This window comes from Sus scrofa, chromosome 9, assembly GCF_054392235.1.
Source record: "Sus scrofa isolate SSC_HxYL_T2T_F1_AM1 chromosome 9, Sscrofa_HxYL_maternal_Yorkshire_Landrace_v2.0, whole genome shotgun sequence".
Classification (NCBI taxonomy): Eukaryota; Metazoa; Chordata; class Mammalia; order Artiodactyla; family Suidae; genus Sus; species Sus scrofa.
In genome coordinates, this window is record NC_139391.1 from 10424541 (window position 1) to 10452507 (window position 27967).

General features: G+C 60.1%; 1 protein-coding gene across 6 annotated transcripts; it reads right to left on the reverse strand.

Moving 5' to 3' along the window:
- Positions 1-6213: 6213 nt before the first annotated feature.
- On the reverse strand, positions 6214-27952 carry WNT11 (Wnt family member 11). 6 transcript variants are annotated; one of them, XR_014814745.1, is made up of 6 exons: positions 25849-26314; positions 23609-23791; positions 15918-16153; positions 14013-14126; positions 10732-11024; positions 6214-6947 (listed from the first exon to the last, which is right to left on the reverse strand). XR_014814745.1 is itself a non-coding variant. In XM_005667138.4 (6 exons), exons 2-6 carry the CDS (start codon positions 23689-23691, stop codon positions 6773-6775), a joined length of 1065 nt encoding a protein of 354 aa, XP_005667195.1. In that variant the 5' UTR covers positions 23692-23791; positions 27687-27952; the 3' UTR covers positions 6214-6772. The 6 variants fall into 6 exon arrangements, 5 of the variants coding, with proteins under 5 accessions (XP_005667195.1, XP_013834602.1, XP_020918191.1 ...); XM_005667138.4 differs by lacking the exon at positions 25849-26314 and adding an exon at positions 27687-27952 and having other exon boundaries at positions 13849-14126; XM_013979148.3 differs by lacking the exon at positions 25849-26314 and adding an exon at positions 27046-27202 and having other exon boundaries at positions 13849-14126.
- Positions 27953-27967: the final 15 nt, after the last annotated feature.

Sequence of the window (27967 nt, forward strand, 5' to 3'; positions counted from 1 at the left end):
TTGTGCATTTCACGTCGGAGAGAGAGAAGGGGTGATGGGGTGGACGTGTGTTGGGTGGAAGGTAAGCTGCGTGTGTGCAGGAGGTGGCGGGTGTCTGCTTTCCTTTGCTCCAGAAATGGATTTAGACCCAGCCTGGGCTTTGCCGGGACAGGGAGTGTGGAGGGCAGTGCCCCATTCCTGAGGCCCTGGTCCCCACCCCTGGGGCAAGGTGTGGGGGGTGTGGCTAGGGGAGGGGAGCTCTCAGGAGCAGCAGGTGGAGAAGGACAGCAACTCCCAGGAGGGGAACGGCCCCTAAACGGATACCCAAGGAGCAGGGGAGTTGCAGGTAAATGTCACCTGGAGCTGAGGTGGCGTGTCATAGCCTGGGGGGAAACACCCCATGAGCCTGTCCCAGGAGGGGTCCTGTGATGCTCGTTCCTTCACCAGAAACATCCAGGGAAATGCTGGGGAGAGCCCGGGGCTGCAGCAGGCAGGCTTCCTGCCCCCCTGGGGTCAGATGTGGCTGGAGGTCGAGGACATCTCTTGGGGGAGGAGAAATGGGGGGATGCTGTAAAGCTAAAAGCCACAATGACACGCCCATTAAAGATGGAGGAAAGGGAGTTCCCAGGGTGGCTCAGCGGAAACGAATCCGACTAGGAACCATGAGGTTGCAGGTTCGATCCCTGGCCTCGCTCAGTGAGTTGAGGATCTGGCGTTGCCGTGAGCTGTGGTGTAGGTCGCAGATGCGGCTCGGATCTGGCATTGCTGGGACAGTGGTGTAGGCTGGCAGCTGTAGCTCAATTCAACCCCTAGCCTGGGAACCTCCGTATGCTGCGAGTGTGGCCCTTAAAAAGCAAAAAAAAAAAAAAAAAGATGGAGGAAAGCAAATCCCACCACACAGTTTGGGATTCGTCAGCTTCTAGACATGCTGGATGCTTAGTTCCTCCAGTCTTGGGTCCTGAACTCTTAGGACCGAGGGAAGTCACAGGTGGAGGTGCAGAATCCAAGAAAAATGCACCAGTCTGGAGTCAGGAGGTGCCTTCGAGGGCAGCCTAACAGGCTGCTGTCCCAGCACCTCCCAGCCGGCTTCCTGCTCCACAGCCCCCGCGGGGAAGGCACGCTTGTATGGATGCAAAGTCGGCAGAGACATGAAATAAACACACGGGTTTAACGGCAGCCCTGCCCCTGTCCAGGAGCGCTGGGGTCCGGGCCTCTCGCAATCCCCGTTGCTGCTGCCAGCCTGGCGGGGGGGTGTCTGGGATGGTTGTGTGATCTGCCCCCGCCTCCTCCCCCTCTGGCCCCGAGCCGGCCCCCTGAGGGAGCCCAGCAGGTGAGGCAATGGGACCAAGGGTGCCATAAGGCGGGCCTTCCGCAGCCACAGGCCTGGGGAGCCGAGCGGATATTGATCTGGTCTATGGGAGCAAAGGGACCTGTTAAACATAGGCTGTTAAATCGCTCTGCCTGCAGCCAGCCATCTCTGAGGGTGGGCGGGGGACCTGGCGGGCAGGCGGTGGACAGACCAGCTGGCAGCTAGGGCCCCGGTGGGGGTGTTTTAAAACCTGGTTCTGGGAGTTCCCGTCGTGGCTCAGTAACCCGTCTAGTGTCCATGAGGATGCGGGTTTGATCGCTGGCCTCCTCACTCAGTGGGTCAAGGATCCGGTGTTGCCATGAGCTGGGATAGGTCGTAGATGCGGCTCAGATCTGGCATTGCTGTGACTGGGGCGTGGGCTGGCAGCCGCAGCTCCAGTTCAACCCCTAGTCTGGGAACGTCCATGTGCTGGGGGCGTGGCCCTAAAAAGAAAAAAAAAAACCAAAAACCTGGTTCTGAGATTCAGACCTGGGCCTTGAGGTAGGCTGAGCTCTTCCAAGCAAACGCTGCAGTGCCTTTGCTGGTGCAGTCCCGCCCCTTCGCCTCTGTCTTTATCTCCTAAGTCCTAGTCAGTGTCCAGACCCAGGGCAAATGGCACCTCCTCTGAGAAGTCTCTCAGGCTTTCCGCTCCCTACCCTGAAGCCCTGAGGCCCGGGGGCTCTCCCTCACCCCAATCCCTAAACCCCAAGACTGCCTGTCTTCTGACTCCAGCCATCCCTGCTGTGCTGCTACCTGGGAGTTGGGGGCCCCGCAGAAGGGGGACACGTGGACTTCACCCCTTCCTCCAACATACCAGTGTTGGCGATGGTGAGTTCCCCAGCCTGGGGGGACAGGGCGGGAAGGGTCAGCTGAGCGATGGCCCGACGGCCATGGGGACAGGCCACCTGACAATCTGCGCCTGGACCGCCTTTCCCAGCCTGCGACAGATGTCAAGAACCTCTCAGTGTTGCACTGTTCCCTCTCCCACGGTGTGACGCCCTGTCCAGCCTTTCCAGTGGCTCAGAATCCACTTCCCATTCAGCTGGAGGCCGCCTCCACCCCTGGGCTGCCCAGCATGGACTTGGAGCCAGGCAATCTGGGGCTCAGATCCCTGCTCTGCCACACACGGCTCTGAGACCTCTGTGCCTCAATCTCCTCATCAATGAAACGGGGATCCTGAAGCCTACCCCTCAGAATGGTCGTGAGAATTAAACAACCACTGCAGAGGCCCAGAGAGGGCCGGTGACTTCCTGGGGTCACACAGCAGGAGAGTGGAAAAGATGCCGTGCTTCCTGTTTCCCAGCCCCAAACTCCCCCTGCCCCATCCAGCCCCTCTCGGGCCTGGGGTCGCAGGCTGGGGCCTGCATCCTGTTGGTGGCCTGGAGTGTGTAACCTGGCAGCTGGTCTGCATGACCTAGGGAACAACCATCAGCCCGCTCGGGGCCGGGCCCAGTCCCCGCTTCGTTGTTCTGCTGGTCTGACCTGGCCTCCCCAGGGGACCTTATCTGCCCATTCTCTCCTTTCCCACCAAGCTAATCTCTCCCTCTTTTCAAGAGCTCCTGTTTCCTCTGCTGCCTTCTGGTCTCTCTCCCCAGGCCCTGTCTCTCCCGTGTCTCTGGCCAGCCTCCCACACCCGGTTCAGAAGCGGCTGAACCTCAAAGCAGCTTGTACCATCATCGCTGCGGACTTTCCGTCTCTAGGACTTTCCCGTCTGAGACCGCGGACCTCTTAGGAAGCAGAGTGATGGAGCGAAGTCTGGATCAGGAATCTGGCTGGTGATGGCCGTTCCGACACCCACAGATCAGTCCTGGGTCTTTCAAATGCTTTGGGTTGGCCGCTGGCCCAGGGGGGCCTCTTCCAATGCAATTGGTTTGAGGATTTTTTTACTCCAAAAGTCTAGCCAAGGTTCTACGGTTCTAGATCTCTGAGGGCAGTAAGATCCTGAGATGTCAGGGCCCTAGGTGTCTGGGATTCCCACTAGGGAGGCTCCCGCCCCTGCCTCACCCGAGCGATGGCTCCGCTTCTGTGTCTTCGAAACCCGACTGGCTGGGAGGAGCAGTCCAGGGAGCAGCCCTCCGCCGCTCCCTTGGTTGTCCAGCCTTGGACAGGGCTTCAAGGGCACTGGCAGGGCACTGGCCAGCAGCAGGTACAGAAGCCCCTTGAGGCAGGGGCCCGCTGGGTCTGCTGTACTGAGCCAGAAACAGCCTCTGCCTTCCACGCTGCTCTCTCCACGCCTCGCTGGAGGGAGGACGTGTGAGAAGGGGTTTGGTGGCAGACACACCCGCACTTCCAGCCACCCCGCCCCTGGCCCGGCTGTTGTGGACTTTCTGTGAGATCTGGGCCACGTGGGCTCCCCCATCAGAACCTTCCTTTCTCACCTGTCAGATGGACAACGCCCACCCGGGGCCTGCTGTGACCATGACATGGGACAGTGTGTCTAGAATAGCACACAGCAGGTGCACAGTATCAGGGAGCATTTCTATGGTGAGGTTCGCCCTTTCCGAGGGTCATTCTGGGTCTTTCGACTGGTTTCCCCATCTGCTTATCCTGGTCAAGGTCCAAAGGACACCCCCCCCCGCCGCCAACATTTTCAAGGCACGTACTCAGCTCCTAGGGGCCCCAGGGGTGCCCTGGGTTGGCCCTGGCCCATGTTGGAGGCCCCAGACACATGGGGGAGGCAGGCATAGCCACAACCCAGACTCGTCAACACCTTGGCTCAGGGCAAAGTGCGAGAGGAGCGCAGAGGCCGCGGGAAGCCAGAGGAGGCCACTGGCCTAGGCTGCAGGTGATCCAGGAGGACTTTCTGGAGGAGGGGACTATTTACATATGCCTTGGAGAAAGAGCGGGCAGTGGCTGGCTGCTGTGAGCCTGAGTGCGACAGCGGCTTTAAAGGTTCGAACGGTTGTGTAGAGCTCCAGAGTGCTTTGTAGAGAAGGCTCCAAAAGCTGAGTGGGATTCCAACACGGAAAATGACATTCCAGGCCTTCTGTGGAAGAATCACAGATGCCCAGAGGCAGGCTGAACAGAGAGGATGCCTGAGGAGATGCAGGAAACGTGACTGGAAGCATCGCCTGGGGGCCTGGGGGCCTAGGGGACTGGGGATTGGTTTTGTGGGCCCTGGGGAGCCAGTGTGGAGAGGGGCGGCCCTGGGACCGGGAGAGCCCAGGCTCCAGGTGCTTGTTCAATGGGGGCTGAGTTTTCCGCACAGATGCTATCAGGGGGCCGGCCCTGGGATGTCCCACCACCTGCCCTCAGCCCTTTATCAGCTCTGTGACCACAGGAAAGGCCCTGCCCTCTTGGAATTTCCTCATCTGCAAAACCGATTGAGAGACCCGGAGGCGGATCTCCAGGTCCCTTCCAGCCAGGGATCCTTCGGCTCTGGCCACGCCTGCTGCGGCTTTCTGGCAGGCACAGAGGCCACACAGCCCTCCCTCCGCCCACCCCGTGATTGGTCCAGCCATCCCGCCCCCAGGTCTGCCCCGCCTCCGTCCCCAGCTCAGGGTGGCCTCCGAGGGCCCTGGGGAGGGAGAGCGCTCCTCCTCGTGCACAGATATTCAGGGAGTAACGTTCTCTTACATTCTGTGTCTCGTGTAGTCACCCCACGGCCAGAGCAGATACAGGTGATTAATAATTACCTCCATTCGGGGGACCTACCATGGGCCAGGCCCCAGGATGCCCCTCATTTGCCCACCAGGCAGTGAGACGGATGCTCAGTGAGCAGCAGGGCTGTGCCCTGGGAGGCCTGGTCTTTGGTTTAGACTTGGCCATAGCCAAGACCCCCCAGGATTCTTTTTTTTTTTTTTTTTTTGGTCTTTTTAGGGCCACAACATATGGAGGTTCCCAGGCTCTAGGGGCTGAATCAGAGTTGTAGCTGCTGGCCTACGCCAGAGCCACAGCAACGCCAGATCTAAGCCGTGTCTGTGACCTACGCCACAGCTCACGGCAACACTGGATCCTTAACCCACTGAGTGAGGCCAGGGATCGAACCCGCATCCTCATGGATGTTAGTCGGGTGCATTAACCACTGAGCCATGATGGGAACTCCGACCCCCAGGATTCTTCATCTCCCTGGCTGTTACCTCCTGGTCTCTTGGCCTCTGTTCCCCTTCATCTCACTGACTCGCAGAGTGGAAGTGCCCCAGGCCCAAGCCTTGGTCCTCTTTGCTTTTCTCTCCCCTCCCTCAGTGCCAAATTGGTGCCCATGTCCAGATGTGCATCTCAGCCCCGCCTCTGCCCAGAACTCCAGGCTGGATCACCTTCAAAACCGCACAGGAATCCAGCCACCACGCCCACTGCAGCCAGCCTGGTCCAGGCAGGAGGCCGGGGTCCCTTCCCAGCCACCACCTTATCTCCGACTGGGAGCCTGCGGCCAGGGAGGGAAAGGCTTTCCCCACGGTGACACAGAAACCCCGCCAGGGCTGGCTGGAGCTGAGCTCTGCCACCACCTCCCTGAGGTCTGCGTCCCCAGCTCCTGGGGTAGGTTTGCTCTTGAAGCCACTTAGCAGGTCTGATGACACGGCCAGGCTAAGTATGCCTGTCCCTGTGTCCCTGGGGAACAAAGAGTCTGCCAGCTGGGTTTGGGTTTCAAGACATCTGTCCTTGCCCTTGACCGGGGGATCTTGCAAGGAGATCAGGGCCAGAGCCAGGCGCAGGGAGTGGGGGTAGGACATCAATCGGACACCGCCTTGCCTGGAAATCAGAGCAGTCACCCCACCAACCCCGGGATCCGCCCAGTTCACTTGAGGAGGCCAGACACTGCAGGGGCAGGCTGGGGTTCCCAGCATTTATTTCATACAGCTGTTTAAAAAGCTTGTTTAAAATATAGATCATCATCATATATATATATTTATATATATAAAATATATAAAGAAGAATTGAGGCCAGCCACCCCAAAGAAAAAAGCTATGTTTTATAAATATTTCTGTAGCTCCCATATCCCAGAGAAAGAAAAAAAAACAAAAACAAAAACAAAACATAGAAACATTTACAACCCAAGCTAGTGGTTCCATGTGGTGGGCCCAGCAGGCACGGACTCTGGGGGTGCGTGGGGGGGTGGGTCTCGAGGGCTAGGCCTGCAGAACATTCTGGGGAGGGCAGGCCGACCCCTCCCGTCACTCCCCAGGAGGCTGGTGTCTCTGGCTGTGAAAGGTCGGGTCCATAGCAGTCTTGCCAAACCCACGCCCTTGGCGTTTTAGACTCGCCTGGAAGGCAGCAAGTGGGCCCTCCGGGGCCTTGGGCTGCCAGGTTATTTTTAATCTTGTCGGCTTCCTTTGATGTCCTGGCCCTCCTTCCCCGGGTGGCCGGGCCTTCGGCGCCGGGTGGCTTCCAAGTGGAAGCGAAGCGCATGCCTCGCCTCCTTCCACGCACTGGCATCACAAGCCAGAGTCCGCGGGGTGGCGCCAGGGCCCTGGACTGGCCTCCCGGGGCCCCAAGAGGGACGTGGCCTCACTTGCAGACGTAGCGCTCCACGGTGCGCTCGCACCTGCGGCAGGTGACGTAGCAGCACCAGTGGTACTTGCAGTGGCACCGCTCCACGACGCGGTCGGTGTAGGGGTTGTAGCCGCGTCCACAGCACATGAGGTCGCAGCTGTCACTGCCTTGTGATGTCTTGTTGCACTGCCTGCAAGGGGAGGGGAGGTCACTGGGCATGCTCGTCACCCCTCCGCCCCCCACTCCCAGCCAGGCAGCCCCAGCCTCCCCGCCTCCAGAGCTGCAGCCTCAGGGCCCCCCTGGGCTGGCATCTTGGGCTTGGGGGAACGTAAAGTAACCCTCCTCCCTTGGGTCCTTGTCACTTGCCCCTGTATGTCGAAGAGGCACTTATCAAAATGATGCGGGTGTTTTGTTTCCTTGGCGGTGTCTTTTTTCCTGCAGTGTCTACTTCTAAGGACTCTGGAAGTGTCTCAAACCCCTGTCTGGTAATCCCATCTTCATATTTAATTCTTAATTATATTTTAACAAATGGGAAGGTTGTTTTATGGTGAGAAGCCTAGGATACCTCCTGAAACAAACTAACAGCCCTGGATGTGAGGAAATTGGGTACTCGGTCTGCCAATCATTTGTCCCACTGTGTACCAGGCCCTTCTCTCAGTATCTGATCTTATTGGAGGCATGCGGGGTCCTTGGTTCAGTGGAATTACTGTGCCCATTTTACAGATGGAAACAGGCTCAGGGAGGGGCAGAGGGCTGCTCAAGGCCTCACGGGAGTTTGCCGAGAAGCAGGGCTCAAGCTCCGAGGCCCTGAAATCCAGTCTAGTGCATATTCTTCCCCCTCAAAAGGCCAGAGAACCCCCGGGCTGCCAGGGGCTGCATTTCTTCCTGAATCACTCCCGTGCTCGAAGAAGGCACTGAAGGCCCTTTTAAAACCCCACTATCCTCGCCATCAGTTCTCCTGTCTAGCGAAGAAACATCTGTGCAGGTAGGCATCTGCTCCAGCGGGGCTTAGGACGTGGGAGGCAGCGAGGTCCCCAGAGCCACGCAGACCAAGGAATCGCAGAATGTCTGAGATGGGCAAAGCCCCAGAGGTGACCCAATCCAGCCTCCTGTTCCCTGATGGGGAAGCTAAGGGAGGAGGGGGCTTGCCCAGCATCACGTGGGGTGAGCACGGAGCCAGGAAGGCCTCCTGGAGCGGGTGGGGCATCCAGGCCATTTCTGGAGAGAAGGGAAAGGTCTGGGTGGCAAAGAACGAAGACTCTGACATGACCTAATCTAAGGGGAGTGAGAGACAGGCGGGAGGAGCAGGGCTGGAGGCAGGGAGGCTGCGGAGGAGGCTGGGCAGCAGCTGAGCAAGAGAAGCCGAGGCCTGAACTGAGAAGGAGCCACGGGGAGGGACGGGGGGGAACCCTTGGAGGGGGCGTCAGGAGCTGACGGGGACCTTCGTGCGGGGCATAAGCGGTTCAGGGCAGGAGGGAGGCGGGAACAGCAGGAGGAACACACGCCCTAGAGCCAGACAGACCTGGGTTCAAGTCCCAGCTCTGCTGCTTAATAGCTGTGTGATTTAAGGCAAGTCACTTAACCTTTCTGGGCTTTGTTTAGTCACTCAGCACCATCAGTCCCCCTCAGCCTTATCCTGAAGGGCTCTGGGCGACTCCTCCAGGAAAGGGTGATGAAAGGGGCGGAGTTGCATCTTGTATTTCTGGACCCCTGACATGCAATGTTTGAAACCTGGCCTCCAGCCTGAGTCAGACCAAGTCTGCGACGGTGCCCGTGAGGGGGAGTTGGGGAGGGTGGGGCCTGGAGAAGGGCAGGTTTCAGAGGCGCGGGGGCCTCCGGAAGAAACAGGACCAGAGGGGCCAGCGTTTGGAATACGGACTGCTGCGGAGGCCTCAGTTCACCAGGTTGGACGTGAGAAGAGCATCTCACCCAGCCAGGGGGCCAGCCGTGTGGACCAGCTGTGCACCTGCCTCTGACAGTGAATAAGTCTTATCTGCATCCAACCTGCTGCACCCCGAATCCCTAACCTAGTAAAGCTCACATTTTCCCTTCTTCCAGGAAGCCTTCCTTAATGTCCAGGCTGGGTCAGGGTCCCTCTGGGTTCCTCATTTTCCCTCTAACACAATCTGAACATCTGAGGTCCCTCCCCCTCCCTGGAGCCAGCCAGAGCCCCATGTGACAAGTGCAAGACGTGCCTGTGGTTATAAGCACAGTTATTGGGGCTGTTTGTTACTGCAGAAAAAGCTGAGTCATACACTGTCTGCAGCTGCCCTTAGAGGGCTGAGCAGGGCAGGAGACCTGGGTGGGGGTGGTGGTGGGGAGGCCACTGGAAGAAAGCAAGGGAGGCAGCGGTGTGGTGGGATGGGGCCTCTCATCAGTAGTCTGGGGGCAAGGGCTAAGGGCAGAGTCAAGGGCAACTGCGAAGGAAGAAGCAGGGCAGCCTGGGGATGGGGAGAGGGGACGGCGACACTGACACTGCCCAGCCTGGAGGGGCTGCTTAGTAAGTGTGATTAGCATCGCTGGCCAACCCTCCCAGGTGGAAGGAACGTCCCTGGGTCACAGGTGAGACCGAGCCTCAGGTGAGTGAAGGGATTTGCACAAGGTCCTGCAGCCGGGAAGCTGTAGCGTCTCACACCCACCCACCTACACACACCACACACTCACACGGGCAAAGACCCTCTCTTTGCTCTGGGGTCCTCAGTGGGCTCCCCCCAAGTCCTCTGGGTTCTAGAATCCTCCCGTCACCCTATCCTCATCACACCTACCCTCCGCCCAGACTCTCGCTCCCTCCCGCCTCCCCGGCCTGACCCGATTCCATCTCCGCTGTGCCCGACCCCCTCAATCTGGCCTCCAGATGGGAGCCTGGGCCTCCTCACAGAGCCCGCGGCTCTGGCCCGTGCGGACAGAGCCCCCCAAAGCAGCCCCCCTCTCCCGGAGACAGGATCGTGGGCTGAGGAGGAAGTGAATGCTGGCCAGGCATCAACTATGTGCCAGACACGTTCTCAGACACCCTCGCTCTGGTTCAATATTCTTTTAACCCTGAAGAACACTAGTTTGGCGGAATGCTATTAGGGGGCTTCTTAATAAGAGTTCCACAGCCAAACACCTCTGGGAAACACTGGCTTTGACAGATCCCTTACCGTGGGAATTCCTCAGAGCCCTCCATGTGTTCTTGTGCCTTGCAAATGGCCAAAGAGAATTTCCCAACATATCTGACTGCAGAGCCATTTCTTCACCGCATTTCAGGACTGGATTCCTCCAGAACCATCTCTGGGAAGAGCTGCTCCCCTGAATCCCCACCAGCCCCACCAGGCACACGGCAGCAGGTCTGTGAGTCACCCCTGGCTCCCTCCCTCTCGCCTGGCCGGAACCAGGTCAGCAGCTGTGATGGGACCCTGTGAGGACCCCGGCCCCAGCTCTGAAACGGGGGACAAGGGGGCAAGAGCGGGGGCCTGGGAGGTGGGTGAAGGTAGGGCGGGCGACTTGGGGACCTTGTCTCTCCACCAAATGCGGCCCCTCTGCTGCCCTGGTTCTGCCTCCACACAGGGCAGACCTCCGGTGCCACCCCGGGCTGGCCGCTGCCCCACCTGCCCTTGTGCCTCTGTTCATTTGTCCAACCACCAGGCTGTATGACATTTGTCCTTCACTTAGTTGGTAAATATTTACCGAGGCCTCTCTTCTGTCAGGCAGCCTCCTTCCCAGCCCCTGTCTCCAAATCTAGTCATTGTCTCTCCCCCTCTGTCCCCTCTCCCCCCAGGGGGCAGGTGCGGGGGGCCTGGCCTGGGCGAGGTGTACACAGCCACTCCCAGGACCTCTGCTGGGGGGACCCTGGGACCCCACACCTCCACCTGGCAATCAATGGGGGGGTGCCCCTCCATCCTCCAAATGCCAACAGAGGTCCGACTGTGTGCCGAGCCCTGAGCTGGGGTGGGGCGTGGGCCACCCCTTTCTGCCGGGGCTCTCCCTGTCCTTACCTGTCCTGCGTCCCGTGGGAGCCCACTTTCTCGTTCTTCATGCAGAAGTCAGGGGAGCTCTGCAGATAGACCAGCTCCGAGTCCTTCACAGGCCGGATGTCCAGGTCCTTGGGCACCAGGTGCTTGCGGGTGCCCATGGGTCGGTGTACTACCTTGGTGGCCGACAGGTAGCGGGTCTTGAGGTCTGAGGCCACATCCTGAAGCTCCTGCAGCCCCTTCCAGCAGGTGCGGATGGAGCAGGAGCCAGACACCCCGTGGCACTTACACTTCATCTCCAGAGAGGCGCGCAGAGCCTGCGGACAGGGGACGGCGTCGGGCTGGGCGGCCAGAGTCACCCCCCGGCCTGCCCGGGGCCCTGCCCCACCCCTTCGCCTGCCGGGTGCACTCAGGGAGTCACCACCTGCTCCGGGCCTCAAGTCTCGGGCTTTTTGCTCTCAAGCTGGGGAATGTCCTGGGTCCTTAGCTCCTCCTCCAACCTGGGGGGCAGCTGGGAGGGGTAACAGATGCCAGGTAAACACCTACTCTGCCAAGTGCTCTCCCACTTAAAGTGGCTTAATCATCACAGAAGCCCTTCATGGGAGGTATGGCATTAATTTCCCCATTTAAGAAAAGAAGAAATGGGGAGTTCCCATTGCGGCTCAGCGGTAATGAACCTGACTAGGAACCATGAGGCTGTGGGTTCGATCCCTGGCCTCTCTCAGTGGGTTAAGGATCTGGCATTGCTGTGAGCTATAGTGTAGGTCACGGACGTGGCTCGGATCCCGAATTGCTGTGGCTGTGGCATAGACCGGCAGCTGTAGCTCCAATTCAACCCCTCGCCTGGGAGCTTCCATTTGCCACGGCCCTAAAAAGCAAAGAGAGAGAGAGAGGAGAAATGAAGGCTCAGAGAGGCTGAGTCTTATGCCCAAGGCCACACAGCTAGAAGATCCTGGACTGGGATTTGAACCCAGGTCTGCGGGTGATTCCAAAAGCCATGGCTTTTCATCCTTCCATGTTTTTTTCCTCTCTCACAAAATGCTTGCTGCAAGAAAAGAGAGGGACAAAGAAGAGAAGGAAGGAGGGGAGGCTGAGGAAGGGGGGCGCAGGTGGGTGCTCGGGGTGGGCTCCCTGGCCTGGCTGACCTTCCCCTCTGCCACCTGGGGCCAGATCACCACTCAGGGCCTGTCTTCACGTGAGCGGAGCAGGTGCGCGACTGCCACCTTGCAGAGTCGTTGAAAGGATTCAACGAGATGACACATACGAAAGAGTTTTGTGAACTATACATGTTACACCAATATTGGTTTTGCGAAATCAGTCTAAGAAAGCATTGTGGTGGAGGGGGCGGCTTGGGCCCGGGGCCTGGGGCCACTCTAGCCCTGGCTTTGGACGTGACTCTGTCCCACTCTCTTCCTCTCCCCAAGGGACACAAACCGGTGCCTTCTGCAGGCCGTTCGGTTCCGTGGTCTAAGCCCCACTCCCTGCGGCACTCTGCTGCAAGGGTTCTGGGTCCCGGGCCGAGCCCTGCAGCAAAAAGATGGGGACACTGAGGCTCACGGGTGGGGACTTGCCCAAAATCATTCAGGGCCTTAGGAAGCTGGTCGAGGTCCAGCTCCCTCCCTGTCCCAGAGCCAGGAAGTGGGGGATGAGGGCACCCTGGGTCTAAAGTCTGGAACTGTCTCAGCAAAGGCTGCGGAGAGCACCTCATGACGTGCACTGCGGGGCACTTGTGCGTCCTCAGAGAAAGGTGACCTGTGCAGGTCAGAGGGCGCGGCGGGGCCCAGGCTCCTGAGGCCCGGCGGCTTCCGGGAGGGGGAGAGCGCCCTGTGCAGACGGCCCCAGGGAGGCCCGCTCCTTGGCATCCGGGCCCCTGGACAGGCCCGATGTGCTCCTGAGGCTGACCCTGTCTGGCCTGCGCTGCGGGAGGGGACGGCTGTGCCCTGGCGGCATGTGGCTCAGGCTCAGCTGCGGGCAGGAGAGGGGCCGGGTTCTTGGAAGGAGGGCCGGGTGAAGGGCCACCCCTGGATTTCCAAGGGTGGGGGGCAGGAGTCCTGGGTCCCCAGCCAGGCCCTGCTTCAGACCCGCAGGATGGCTCGGCCTCCGTTTCCCCAACCGTCCAAGGATGGCCTGGACATCCTAGAATCCTTCTAATAGGGAGAGAGGAAGGTGCGGACGTGGAAACCTCTGGACTTGGAGTCCCACAGACCTGGGCTCCATCACACTGTGTGTCCTTGGCCGAGTCACCTAAGCTCTTTCTGCCTCACTTGGTGCTGCTGTACCCCGGGCCACAGGGGGCTGCAGGGTGGAGGCCGTGAGATGCCCCCGCCCTGACAGGCCGGCCAGCCGGGACCAGCACCTGTCTGTAAGGAGGGCTACAGGACCTCTTCACAGGCTGGTTTTGCAGACTGTGGGGGAGAAAATGAATCAAGCGGCCCAGGGAGAGGGCCAGTGTCTGGCACACAGACGGGCAGAAAGCTTTTTTTGTATTTAATTTTGAAAACATAAAAAGGTCCATTCATTCACGGACGCATTCACCCGAACCTTCTGTGGGATGAGGTGGGAGTGAGTGACACACTGATAAGACCAGACAGGGAGGGAAAGCGGGTTTTGGAGGTTGGGTGGGTTTTGGCGCTGGGAGGGCATCTCCGTTAGATCCTTAGATCCTAGGAGACCACTCCTGAGCTGAGGCTCTGTTGCCCCTCAGCCCTCTCCACCTGCCTCCCACAGCCCTGCAGGAAGAGGCCGAGGAACGTGGTTAATGGGGACGAGAGAGCACCAAGCCACCCCATTTCAGAGATGGGAATAACTGAGGCCACAGAGGAAGTGACTGGCCCAGCATCACACAGCGAGTTTAATGCCGGAGCCAGGGCAGAAACTCAGAGCTCCCGACTCCCAGCTCAGTGCTCCTTCTGCTCGGCAACACTCTCCAACCCAAATCCTGGTGGACCCCCTGGAGGAGGAGGAGCCAGGTAAGCCCCGAGCGCCTGGAGAGGGAGGAGCCAGGGGAGGCCGGGAGCACATCAGTGTGGACAGATCAGGGCCCGTCCCCCCACCACCCGCTCCACTGGGGCACACTGGGTGGCCCTTTTCCAGCCACGTGGCACAAGCACAACCATCTGGGGTGGGTGGGTGGGTGGTTACCTGTCTCCCCACTTCACTGTTGTGTAGACGCATCAGTTTATTGGCTTGGGATCCTGTTTTTTTCACCTTCATAGGAGCATCGGAAAACTTGGCCCCCATGAGGAGCCCGTAGCTGAGGTTGTCCGCACATCCTCCCCAGCGGTTCCCGGGCCCGGGTGGCTCACCTGGGACGGGGCCGCAGGAGCAGCCGGGCAGGTCGCCGGAGGTGCAGGCCCGGGCGATGGCGTGGCTGATGGCGGCCGCCGACAGCGCATACACGAAGGCTGACTCCCGGGTCCCTGTGGGGAGATGCGGGGTCAGCAGGGGCTGGGTGGCCCAGGGACAGGGCCCCTCCTTGCCTCTGCGGGGTCAGGCAGGGACAGGGGCCGCGAGCAGGTGGAGGACAGCAGGTGGAGGACAGCCCTATGACCACGCATCTGTCACTCCGCCATCCTCCTTCGAAGCCACAAGCTGACCGGCACACTCACTCACAAAGCCAGCATCCCCACAGACACACTCACTCACACACTCACAGGCCACCCTTTGCCCCTGCTTGCCCTGCACTCGGTGGTGGGGCTGCTTTCGGGAAGCGAAGGCTCAGTCCCCAAGCGCCTCAAAGCCAAGTGAGCTGGGAGCCTGCTGTGGGGTGAAACGTGTCCCCTGAAAAGACACGGCCAAGGAGTTCTGGCTGTGGCTTGGCAGGTTAAGAGCACAACCTAGGGTCCGCGAGGAGGCCGTTGGGATCCCTGGCCTCGCTCAGCAGGTGAAGGATCGGGTGTTGCCACAGGCTGCGGCACAGATTGCAGATGCAGCTCGGATCCTGCGTGGCTGTGGCTGTGGGGTAGGCCGGCAGCTGCAGCTCCGACTCAACCCCTAGCCTGGGAACCTCCACATGCTGCAGGTGTGGCCTCCAGAACCTTATTTGGAAATGAGGTCTTTGCAGGTATGACTGAGCTAAGATGAGGTCATGCGATGGACCAGGGTGGGCCCTAGTGCAACGACCGTGTCCTTATAGGACAAAGGGAAGTGGGGCACAGAGGCATAGAGGTGGGGAGGCCAGGAGACAGAGGCAGGAGCTGATGGAGGCAGCTACAAGCCACAGGACACAGAAGACTGCCGCAGCCCCCTCAAGCTAAGAGGCAGGCAAGAATCCTCTTCCAGTGCCTTCAGAGGGAGCCCCGCTGACACTCCGCCTCTGATTTCAAGACTTCCTGCCTCCAGCACCGTGAGATAATACATTTCCGTTGTTAGAAGCCTCCTGGTGCCTGCTGCTCTGTTACAGCAGCCTGAGCAAATTAATCCTGAGCCCAAAGTGCCTCGGCTGTGGGGTGTCCCGACCTGGGGTCCAAGCAAATCACCCTCCTTCTCAAGCCTCAGTTTCCCTAACTGTAGAATGGGACTGATCATACCTACCTCACAGGCTTGCTCTGGAGTTCAGATCATTCGGGAAGCAAGGAAGCTTTGTAAAGTGCTGCACAAACAGCCTGCTGTCACCGTGTAGGAGAGAGATCAGATCCCCTGGGGCGTTCGAGCCCAGACAAAGCCTCTCTGTGCTACACAGGACCCCCCCCCCCCCCGGCAAATCCACCCCAGAAGCCACCTCCTCCAGGAAGTCTTCTGCGGAGATGGTTTTCAGTCCCCACTCCGCTCTGTACCTCGGCAGCACCTTCAGTGCAGCAGGTCTGGCATTACCTGCAGCACACCTGTCTGGCCCAAGGCCAGGCTCATGACAGACTCCACCCCCAGAGCTTCTGTGCATCGTTTAAGCCTCCATTCAGGCATGAGGGGTACACGTGCATGTACCCCCGTCATCCAGGCTCCCCCGCCCTGATATAGTCACTCGCTATATGTTTATTCACTCATCAATTCACGCCCAAACACCCATGTCCATGATTAAGTCACCCACCCACCCATCCGTGTATCTACCCATCATCCATCCATTCCCTCATCCGCCCATCACGCTTCCATCCATCCATCCGTGAATTCACCCACCTATCCAAACACACAGAGAGTTCTGCCTGAATTCACCCACCCACCGGCACGCACTTCGCAGGCCCTCGCAGCCCCCCGCCCCCAGCCCGGCCCCTTACCTCTCTCCAGGTCAAGCAGGTAGTTGGGGGCGAGCTCGATGGAGGAGCAGTTCCAGCGCATGTCGGCGAAGGCCCTGCGGCAGGCCTTCATGACCTCGCGGGCGGCGTGCACGACGGTGTGCATGAGCTCCAGGTTGCTGCGGCACAGCTGCACCTGCGCAGACACCAGGCCCTCCAGCTGCTTGCAGTGCTGCGTCTGGTTCAGCGCCAGGGCCGCCGGGGTCTTGGACAGCGCCCTGCACACAGGCCGGAAGGCAGCAACCAATGAAAAGCCAGGGCCGTGAGGGGCCACGCTGCCTCCACCCGCTGTGCTGGGCCCCCCGTCCCCCCCATCACCGGGCTTGGAGCCCGTGCTGGAAGGAGCCAGGAAACCAGGAGGCCAAGCCCCGTCCCTAGCAGAGCGATGGCCCCCACCCCCGTGTGGCCTCGGGTACATCACTGACTCTCTCTAGGCCTTGGGTTCTCATTCAAATGACATGGCTCATGGCCTCCATCCTCCAAGCTTTATTAGAATTACACTAACAATAAATGGTTTTAAAATTCTTGTCACAAAGCTCTCACATCCACGGCCTTATTTAATCCTCACGCAGCTGCCGGTTATTACTCCTTATGCAACATTCATCCAACACTGAAGGTGCCAGGCACCGTGCCAAGTGCTGGATTATTATAATCGGAATACATACTATTAACTGAGCACTTACTAGATGCACAGTGTGAGTTCAGAGCGTCCCATCATAGCGTCATTTAATTATGAAACGCATGTATCAGGCTGTAAAATCCCACCTACACGCAAAAGATTTAGGAAAAGATTAAAGAGCCACTCGATTTTGTGATGAATTGGACTTGGCCATTAATTTGCTGTGTGACCTTAGGTATGTCACGGTCCCTCTCTGGGCCTCTGTCTCTGTACCTGTAAACTGTATTTCCCAGAATGGGTTCCAGTGAGGTATTCTGAAAAAAGGGATCCCTGGTCAAGCATGTTCGGGGAACGTGATATACTACATAGCCCCTTGAAGAGCAACAATGCGCATTTACATTTTAAAGGCTCTGAGAAGTCCTGCAGCAAAGCAACAGGTTTGGTCTTAACTTCCAAATCCCTTTACGCTGCCCTCATCTATGCTTTAGGAAACACTGGCCTAGGGGGTCTCTATGAACTCTGGTGATATTCGAGGACCTCAGACCTTCCCAGATCCCAGCTCTGGGCATTTGGATTCCAAGACTTTAGGACCAGGGGTCCATCCTGGATTCACCTTCCTTCCAGGCCTTCTCTGGAGAACAGGCTGCATCAGGCTGCACCTCCTCTAAGTGGAGGCTAGAGGGACCCCACAGCCGTAAAGGGCTCCGCATAGACCAACCCCCAACCCTAGGGCCAGCTGGTCCTTGGAAACCCAGCAGAGACCCTGTAGGGACAGGGGACAAGAAGGGACCCACCTTCAGACACAAGGGCTGTGTGTCCCACTTGCTGCGCCCACAGCAGACCTTCCTCAGCGTCCGGGCTGAGATCCAGCAAGGCTGGGATTGCCCAAATCCCTGGCCGGAGACCCCAGGGGAAGCAGCGTGGGGCCAAAGACTAGCCCAGGCCCGGGTGGTCTCCTGGCTCCTTCTTTCCCCTTGTGACCTTGAGCAAGTCAAGTCCTATCTCCTTTCCTAACAATCTCCCAGCCTTGTCTGCGGGATTAACTCCATGTGTATCACATGCTCTGCTCAGGGCTGACACAACACGGTCAGTGCTTCGTGATGGGAGCGACCAGATGACCGCCTGGGTGGTCTTTCTCTACTTGCAGTCAGCCTCCTGCACCCACTTTGTCAAGGCCAAGGGCTGCCCTTCAAGGCCCCTTAAAACCTGCCCCCCAGCCCTCTCCAGCCTCTAGGCCCTGTTCCCCACGTGTCCTCATGTCGGCCACACCAGACTCCCAGCTTCTCTGACAAGGACTGCCCTGCCAGCATGCCCGTGCCCAGGAATGCCTCGCCCCTTGCCCCTGTACCTAAGTGAATGAATGAACTTGATCTACTCAGAGAAGCAATATTTACTAAATTCCAACTCTTCCTCAGCTCATTTGGTAACGGACACGACATAGATCTTTCTTCCAGGAGCCCCGGTTTAATGGCTGCACAGACCTATTACCACTTATAAGGCAATGACTCCGACGTTCCAGCTCATGTGCTGGCCCAGGGACGATGCCAAGCTTTGGGTACCAGCTGTGTGACCTAGGTAAGTTACCCAACCTCTCTGAGCCTCATGGTCCTCATCTGTTTTACGAAAATGATACATTCAACTTCTACAGGTGAGGGCAAGACTTAAATATGATAATGATTGGGGCCTTATAAATAGAATCCCTTGCTTGTTGCCGCATGAATGTTGGACCAGAGGGAATCAGAAGACCTGGGTTGTGGCTCAAGCTCTGACCTCTCTGCGCTGTGCAATCTTGGGCAAGTTGCTGCCCCTCTCTGAGCATCAACCACAAAATGGGGGCTCCTGGAGGTCTTGCAGGGGCTGAATGAGATAATACGAGCTGTATGATGCATTAATATGTGCGTTTGCTTCCTCTTGCCTGTGTCTGCCATGCCTCACCCATCCGACAACTCTCACATACAGAAATCCTCCCAGAGACGTGGGAAGCAGACCCAGGCACGGCCTGATGTCTGTGATTGGAGTGGCACAAGCCAGCCTGCCTGAGAGTGACTGTGGGTGGCATGGGCCGTCTCTCTTCACTGTGTCCCCTGGCCCATCCCTAAACCCCAAGGCAGGAACCGAGAAACCACTGGTGTATCTGGATGCAGACCTCAGGCATGGGTGCCTGACCTCGCCAATGCCAGGATGCCCCGGGGAAACTGCTGCCTGGACTCCTGCAGCTCATGCTAGGCGAGGCGTGATCCCACTGGGCAGAAATCACCCCCTCGACCTGATTCTTGGTTTTTAGAGCCCTTCTGCCTCCACCTAGTGAACACGGTCTGGGCACATGGACCCCCTGGCCCTGGCGGACACGGCGCTCCCTAGTTTACAGAGTCTCGCATTCCCTCCCATTCTCAGGCCTGGAGGGACCCTGAGAGTATCACCCACTCAGTACAGAGGAGGCTGCTGCGGGGACCAGGGCCTGGGTGCTCTGCCTCCTTGGACGCTGTTCTCCCCTGAACTGGCCCCCCCTTCCCGGGTCCCCTCTCTCCTGGGCTGGGGGTCATCCATACAGCCTGTCCTGAGCCCGCCCTGCCCATCAGCCTTGCCCAGCTGCCATCCTTCCTCTCTGAGCTGCTTTCCCACTTCCCTGCCGGAAGGATGGCAACACCCCGCATGGCACAGGGCACACAGGGAGGACCCAAGCAGGGTGGCAGCCTTCCAGATCCTTCTCCTGGGCTCCTGGTCAGAAAGTGGACAACGTGAGCAGAGACCTTATGTTCAAGCAACTCCCGGGCACCGGGTGCTGCGGCTCCTGGGAAGGGATGCTCTGGGCTCCCGGGGCCTGGAGACCCTGGGCCCCTCTGGGGGTCAGTCTGTCCATCTGTGACGTCCTCAAGCATCCCGCTCCCCCGGTGAGAAGGCGAGAGAAGGTGCTCTGAGGGACCCTGGTGATGCGCCCAGAGGAGGTGCAGCCGGCCCCGGTCGGGAGCAGGACAAAGAGGGCGCATCCTGGGGGGCCTGGGTGGGCCGGGAATGGCCGGGAGGGACGGCCCGCTGCGGCGCTGGGGGAGGCCGGCTCCTGGGAGCGCGCGGACCGGGAGATCAGGAGGTGGGAGGCAGCGGATTCCACTGCCGAGGAGGGCGATGCGGTCATCTGGTAATTGGCGGTAATGACCGTTTCTAACGAAGGCCCCCGGGGGAGGTAATCAAGGAAGAGGACGGGAGGCGGGGGAGCTGCCGTCTGGACATCTCGGCCGTCCGGCGAGCCTCGCTGCCGCAGACCCCTAATTGAAAACACCGTGATTTCTCTGGGGGTGGGTGCTCGGGGAGAGGGTGGAAGAGAGGACAGGAGGGAACGGAGAGTTCACGGGCGAGGCCCACGCCAAGGGTGCCGCTGGGGTGGCTCGGGGGTTCTCCTGGGAAGAGCGGGAGGCGGGTGCCGTGGGCCAGAGACCTGGATTGCGGCTCCAGCTCAGCCGCTCACCCAACGATCGCGACCTGGGGCAAGTCACTGCCCCTCGCCAGGCCTCCGTGCCCCCACCCCATGGTGCAAGTGGGGACACGGAGGCCCAGAGCCGACAGGGCTTGCCCAGGCCTGCATACAGCCAGCCAATCAGAGGCAGAGCCCGGCTAGAACCCAGGCCTCTTAGATCGCAGGCTAGGGCTCTTTCGTTCCCATTTTATTGCCGAGGAAGCTGAGGCTCAGAGAGACAAAGTGGTTGATTTGCCTAAGGCCTGGTTCCAGGCTGGTGCACTGGCAGAGCTCAAGTTGGGACCCAGGTCTCCCGGCCACGCTGCATCAGCAGAGTCCCCGCTGCAGCTCTTAGGACTCTGCCTCCAGAAGCCCAGTCCCTGAGTGAGCAGCAGGGCTGCCCAGGGTAGCTGGAGTGGCCTTTAAGGGTCCTCCCAGCCACCCTGGGCCTCTCCTCTCACGGGGCAGCCCCAGTGGTTCACGGGGGCTGGAGCCATTCTCTCTGCCCCCCACAGGGCAGCCAGAGAAGGGGGTGGACACCCCTCATTTCCTGGCCTGAGTCTCCCAGCACCTGGTTTGGGTGGGGGGCGAGGTGGGGAGGGATCCCCCAGATTATTTCTGATCAGGTGCTTCCACCCCGTCTCCCTTACCGCCCAGCCCACAGGAAGCTCAGGCTGAGTCCCAGGTCCTGCACAGGTGGACATTCAGGGTTGCTGGCCACGTGGCCCTTCAGTCCCCATGTCCGATGCCCCTTTCCTCTTCGGCTCACTTGGCACATCCCCAGGACAGCCGAGGCTCCTGGATGAGGCCCCAGCTTCCCCACTGGTCCCCTCCCTGGTTCCCAAGCATCCTGTGACTCCCTGCAACCAAGAGGCCACAGGGCCAGACAGCCTAACTCCAAATCCTGCCTCCTCTGCCTACCAGCGCTGACACCCTCTTTAGTAAAGACCCGCTGAGCCTCTGCTGCCTCTTCTCTTGACTGGGTGTGACAGCAGCACCCCCCTCACATGGTGGTTGGGAGATTTAAATGAAATAATACACATAAAGCACTTAGAACAGTGCCTGGCATGTAGCAAAGTCACAAATACATAGCTGTGTACACACACACACACACACACACACACACACTGTTGTTATTCTTAAACTCCACTCCTTCTCCTGCTTCTATCTTTCAGCTCCAGCAACAAGAGTTTAACCCCTATCAAGAGGTTTGGCTTCGTGGAGCCTGTCTGCCTGGCTTCTGATCCCACATCCACCATTAATTAACTAGCTCTGTGACCTTGGGCCAGTTACTTAACCTCTCTGTTCCTTAGTTTCCTCCTGTGTAAAATGGTAGTGATAAGAAGGTCACCCACCCGCTAGGAGTTTTATCAGAATTAAAGGGCTGCAGCTCTGGGGATTTTCTAGCAGGCTCCTGCAATTCCTGGCTTCTCTGTTGCCCCACACGCACCATCCTGCCCCCGCTCTTCCTCTGGTCTAGGACGCCTGTTTGGCATTCCTTCCTTGTGCTTCGAAATCCCACCAAGCCTTTGAAGCCCGGCCCAAAGTCATGTCTCCTAGGTGGGAGTAACCGCTCTCCCTCTGGGCTCCCACGGCCCCTCTCCTGGGACATAGTCTAAAGTCTGCTTTGTACTTTTTTTTTGTCTTTTTAGGGCCGAACCCACAGCACATGGAAGTTCCCAGGCTCGGGGTCGAATCAGAGCTGCAGCTGCCGGCCTACCCTACAGGCACCGCAACGAGGGATCCGAGCCACGTCTGTGACCTACACCACAGCTCACAGCAACGCTGGATCCGTAACCCACTGAGCGAGGCCAGGATTGAACCTGCATCCTCATGGATACCAGTCCGGTTCGTTACCACTGAGCCACAACAGGAACTCCCTACTTTGTCATTTTTACACGTCTGTCTCCCCCAAGGGGCTGGGAGCTCTTTTAAGGCAGCCACTGAGTAGTACCAATTTTTGTGGCAGCCTGGGCAGTGCGGTGGGGACAGCACGGAGGTGGGGCTTAGCCAGCCATCTGTGACAGACCCTACCTGGCTATATGCCAGCTTGGGGGCCTGTGCCTGTCACACATTTCTCAGCACCTCGGCGTTCCCACGGTGGCGAGGAAAGGAAGGCAGTGTCCCCCGGAACGCTCTAGAAGCAAGCCCAGTTCTCAGCCTCTGAGGCTCCTTGAGCAAAGCCCATCCCTCTCCGGGCCTCGGTTTCCTTATCTGTGAAGTGGTGGTGGCCCAGGAGGGCATGGCTCCCCATCAGAGGTTCTAACCCGCTGGCACAGTGCCAGGTTCCAGCCGCAGAAAGAAAGTGGCTGATTTCTCACAAAACCAATCAGGAGCAGCACAGAAGAGCTGGTGCCTCTGGTGCCTCTGGTGCCGGGGGGTGGGGGGGCCCGGGGCGGGGGGGGGGGGGGGGCGCTGAGCTCTCGCTTGTCCTCGCAAACAAGATGATGGGGCTCCCCCTCTCGGATCACCAATTAATCGGTAACTCAGCCCCAGACGGGGCAGGGCCTGTGACCTCCAGACCGTTTGCTGGCCGCCCAGCCACGATCGCCTGTCTTGCAGCTAATCCACCGACCTTCCTCGCAGCCCCTCCCCAGCCCCCATAATCTGTCCCCTGTCTTATCTGCTCCCCGCCCCCGACCCGGAACTCTCCACCGTGTCCTGTCCTGGCCTTTTCCGCCACTCAGGGAGGCTCTCCACCCAGAGTGCCCTTCTCCCCCTGCTGGCACCCGCCAAACTCCCACGGACCCCTCAGGCCCATCCTAGGAGCCCCACTCCCAAAAATTCTAGAAAATTCTACGTGGGGCCCGGCATGTGTGCTCCCCCGCAAGGGGTCTCCTCTCCTCTGGGCCCCCCACCACACCGCCTGATCGCTCCTAGGGCCCTTGGAGTTATTTACAGCCTGGGCTTATCTCTTCCAGACCAGAGGGCAGCTCCTCCAGGAAGGGGCTGGGCTTTCCTCCTCTCTCCTGTGCGCTGGGCCCACAGCCCGCAACCCGGCTCGGAGCAGTCACTCCCTTTCGCGGGCGGAAAGGAGCCTCCCGCCCCCCAGCCACTCCTTAATAATTTCTATCTAAGCGGCCACCCTTCACAGGCGCACAGCATCTGACAGCTCCCGGGTCTTTCTCATCTGACCCGAGGCTCCTGAGACTCTTACTCTCCTCTGACCAAGGAGGACGCTGAGGCTCCCAGGGGCTGAGTGACACTTGCCCAAGGTCACCCAGGTGGAGGGATCCGGACTGTTTGAGGACCTCCAGCTAGATCAGGAGACTGAATAGGAGCAGACCCTGTGTGCCCGGCACAAACCCTCTTGATCCGCTCGGGCCCTTGACCACGCTCTGTTTCCATCTGTGGCGGTGGAGGTCTCGGGCCGCCCAGGACAAGGTAATTCTGTCGCCCTCCACGCCCTGTCTGGCTCAATATTTTCCAGGAAAGGAAAAGGAGGCGTAAGAAGAGTGACCGGCCCACGACCCCCAGCCACCTTCTGCCCCCAGATCTTGGGAGCCTGGGCCCGATGCGGGCAGCGGGCTGCTTAAGGCTCTCCACCGCCCCCAGCCGCTGGTCCCCGGGAGCCCATCTGCGTGGACGCAGGTCCCTACTTACAGCCACTTGATGCCATAGCACACGCTGGTCTGGAGCGCCAGGGCGAAGAGCAGCGCCTGGCAGACCTGCGGCCGCGCCCTCATCCTCGCGCGGCGGGCGCGCCGGGGGGTCGCACCCTGGGGAAGCCGCGCCGAAGTCCAGCCGCGCGCCCGGCCGCCGTCCCTCGTCCTGCGCGCACGCCGCCTGCAGTGGGGAGAGCGCGGAGGCGGCGGGTTAAGGCAACGCGCGGGGCGGGCGCCGCGCGGGGAGGGCGGGGGGCGCGTTTTATTCAAATTACAAAGGAGGGGTCGGCGCCCGGGGAGGAGGCCGGGCCCGCGGCGGGCGTCGTGCCTCCCGCCCCGCACAGCCCGGGCCGCGGGGGGCGTCTGGCTCGAAGGAGGTGCCGCCGCCGCCGCGCGCCCGAGGGCGTGTCCACCTAGCGCGGCCCCGGGCGGGAAGGGAGGGGGCAGCAGCACCCGAGACTGGAGAGACCGCACAGAGAGACAGTGAGAGCAAGAGAGACCCTCACTCAGAGAGCGAGGCTGAAAGAAACTCAGCCGAGGGGGAGCGGGGATAGACGCACAGAAAGGAGAGCAGGGGGCTGGGGGCGGAGGCCGCGGACCCGAGAGGGGAGGAGCAGATTCCGGGCCCAGGACCTGGGTTCTCATCTATGCAATATTAATTATTATGGGCTTGGCAGGTTTCCTTCCCTCCAGGCCTCAGCTTCCCCCCTCTGTAAACTGGGGGCACAACTCGCTTTCAGACAGAACGTTCACCTAATGGGTTCGCAATTGTTCCCCTCAGAAACTCTGTGAGCTAGATACGATCACTGACCCCATCTCACAGATGAGACAGCTGAGGCCCGGAGATGTGAGTGAGGTTGTTCAGCCAGCAAGCGGCAGGTCCATGCCCCGTATTCTACTTCCACATCTACCCAGGGGTCTGGTGAGAAGCCAAGGAAATGGGGGCTTGTTCTGGGCACCAGTTTCTCAGTCCGTGGAAGGGAATTGGAGAAATGGAATAGCAAAGATCTTTGTACAGCGAGAGATGTTGAGGGTCCTGAGTCTCAGAGTCCTTCTAGCAGTGCCCCTTTAAAGGGTCGGATGGTGCCCAGGCCGGCCAGAGCCTGAGCGGAGAAGGGGAAGGCAAACCCTGGCTAAGCCCGGAAGCGCACGGAGCCGGCGCGATGCCGCATTCGGCCGCCAGGCGGCGTCCTGGGGCCGCGGAGCAGATCTTACCCTGCCTGCATGCTGAAGAGCCGCTTACTCTGGATTTTTTTTCTTCCTTTTTCTTTTTTTTTTTTTTAATTTTTCTTTCTTTTTTCTTTCGTTCTTTCTTTCTTTCTTTTTTAATTTTGGTCTCCATTCTCACCTCATTAACTCCCTTCTCAGCTTCTCCTAAATTTACCAACACCTGGCGTTCGTTCATACAGCCCCAGCCCTTCGCCTCTGGGGAGGAGCAGACAAAGGGATTCCTTTTCTAAAGGATCTGGGGAGTTGGGAAAAGAAGGCGCCCGTCTTCGTGGGGACGCTTGAGCGAAAAGGGGGCGTTCTCATCTGGCTGTGTGATCTTGGACAAGCCTTCCACCGCCCCAGCCTCAATTTCCCCCTTCTATAAAAACAAGGGACTGGATTTCTCCATGCATCTTCTGAGGTCTTTCCAGCCTCCAGTAGTCTGCGGGTCGGCCTAAGTTTCCACTATTGAGCTCCCCTCTCCACTAGTACCTCTACCTGCATAGTGTGTGCATGTACGTGTGCGCCTTAAGCGCGCGCGCACACACACGCGCGCGCGCGCGCGCACACACACACACACAAAGATCTGAAATCCCAGTGTTTTCTGGAGCCTTGACCCAGAGCGAGGCGACGAGAAAATTGAATTACATTCCCCCCCCCCCCGGAGTCCCGCAGCTGGGCGCCTAACACAGTGGAGCCTGCTACAAACTTGCCGAGTCCGGGCGCAGGGGCGAGGGGTGGGGGACGCTGGTTCAGCGGGGCTTCCAGTCTAACTGTGCCCCCTCTTCCCATCCAGCCTGTATCCAAACCCTTTGTCTTGCTGGCCCTGAACGTTTACTAAGTTCCTGAAAACGAGAAAATATATCGGCTGAATGGGGAGGGGGGAGGGAGAGGATCAAAACTCCACTGTCTGTCCTCACCTCCACCCCCCCAAAGTGTGGGCTCACCCCCACCCCCGCGAGGCGCCCCAGCATTCCAGGGTGGGGAGGAGAAAGGGCTGCGCGCCGAGAAAGGAGAGCGCGGACTCACAGCAGGGGATCTGTGTTCAGCCCAACGCGCCCTGTGCGAGGAGGGCCACCTGGGTCACAGCGCACAGGGACCCAGGCCTCCAAGCTACTCTCGTTCGGCTCTTTTCGAGCGGCCCCGGTGGGCCTGGGCTTCTTCCTTCGCCGCCCCAGCACGTCGCTGGGGGGAGGCGGCTCCTGGCCTGGGCCTCTGGGTCCTGACGGATTATTCCTGTCCAGTGTCACAGTGTCTGGGACAGCCGCGCGGGCCGCTGGGTCACCCTCAGCCTGCGCCTCGCGGGTCAGGGCACCCTCGCTTCTGGGAGCCCCCGGCCCGCCAGGGGGCGCTAAACCAGGGTTCAGGTGGGATCGGCCTCCCCAGCCCTGGGACCTTGGGCAAGTCCCGTCCTCTTCCTGGGCCCCGGTGTCCCCATCTGCGGATGGGATGGGGTTTAGAGTAAGTGCCCTCTCAGTACTGGTCGTACTCTGACATCCACTTGCCGTGGTCAGCCCCCCAGCCGCCCTACCCCTTTGCTTCCGGCCCAGCTTGGAACCTTCCTTGGGTCAGGCACGTAGTGGGCCCGCGTCAAAGCCAAGGGTCTTGAAGAGATAAGCGGTCCCTTCCTCCCCGCCTGAGGCTAAGGTTCAAGCTACCTCGTTTGCAGCGGGCGATGGAGGAAACTTCCCGGGCTGTGCACACTCTGGGCACCGCCAGCGCAGTAACCGCAGTCCCGCTGCAGCAGGTGGTTATAAGGCTGAGGCTCTGGAAGGCCCTGGAAACCCAGCTGCCAGGTGGCTGTCTCCTCTGAGCCAAAGCCGGCGGGGAGACACAAAGCTTCCCCTTCCCCGAAGAGCCTGCGCTGGGCCTGGAGCCGGCACTGCGCGCCGGGGCTGCGTGTCCACGCCGCGCGGAAGGTCGCCGCGGGCCCGGCCTGAAGCCTGTCGCTGCGCAGCTCGCAGAGCCGACCCCGGGAATCCGTGACACAGAGCCACTGCTTCAAGGTTACCTGCGACGCCTAGCGAGGTGGGGCCCGCTCCCCGCCTTTGACCCTGGCCGCGAGATGCGTTTGCTGGGCTGCAGACGGTGCGCCAGGGGGCGGCGGTAGGGGTGGGGGTTATTTTGGAAGTGGGAAGGGTGGGGTGAGGGAACTCGGGGTACCTCATACAACCCTCTCTGAGCCCGACCCCGAGCGCCTAAGGGCCGTGAGGGTCTTGGAGGTACCTTAGCTCCGGGAGGTGGGAGGTGTGGGGCTCGTGCGCGAGCTCCGCCAGATGTTCAGAGCGGCTCCAGATGTGCCTGGGGGCCGGGACAGGACTTTCCTCCTCCCTACCCCCGAGCCTGGAGCTCAGGTCTGTAAACAAACTCTCGGTTCACTCCCTGGCCGCTTCTGGGGGCCCGTCTCAAAGCCAGGCGTCCGCCCCACCCCCCAATTTAGGAGGAACTGCCGTAGTTCTCTGCCTTTGGCCACCCTCTCCCGTCCCGCCACACACACCCCTGCTGCAGGATCCAAGTCCCCCACCCCCGCGGTGGCTCGGGCATGACCTCATCCGCGGGCTGACTGGGAGCGAGAGGGTCTTAAGGGGGGTGGGTAGGCTTGCGGCGGCCCGCGGGAAATGCACGGCCCCCCTGCACCATTCGTCCGCATAAAGCCGGCGCCCCCAGCCCCGCGGGACTGCGGTGAGTGGGGGGAATGCCTGGGAGAGCGGCGGAGGAGAGGCATGGAAAAGGGCTTGCTTTGCCTACCCGGGAGCGAGCGCCCGACGGGATCGCGCCGTCCCCCTCGGATTCGGGCGCCCGTAGCCCCCCGCCGCCCTGGCAGGTCCCCGCGGAGCTCTCGCCCGGTGCCCGCGGCCGCAGCTCACCTCCTGGGCCCTCGCCTGGAGGGGCCGGCCGGGGAGCGGCGAGCGCGGCCCCCAGCGGACCCGAGCGCTCTCCCTGCTGGGCCGGCGGCGAGGGCGCACTCTTCACTTGCGGCAGGAGAAGGACGCCCGGGATCCTGGCGAGCAGCGGCCGGCTCGGGGCTCTCGGGGACCGGGGCGCGGACTCAGGCCGCTCTGGAGGGGGCTCGGCTGCCGGGGCCTGCGCTCGCCCGCTCGCCCGAGCTCTCCTGCTCAGCCGGCACCGTCTCCCGCCCCGGCTGCCC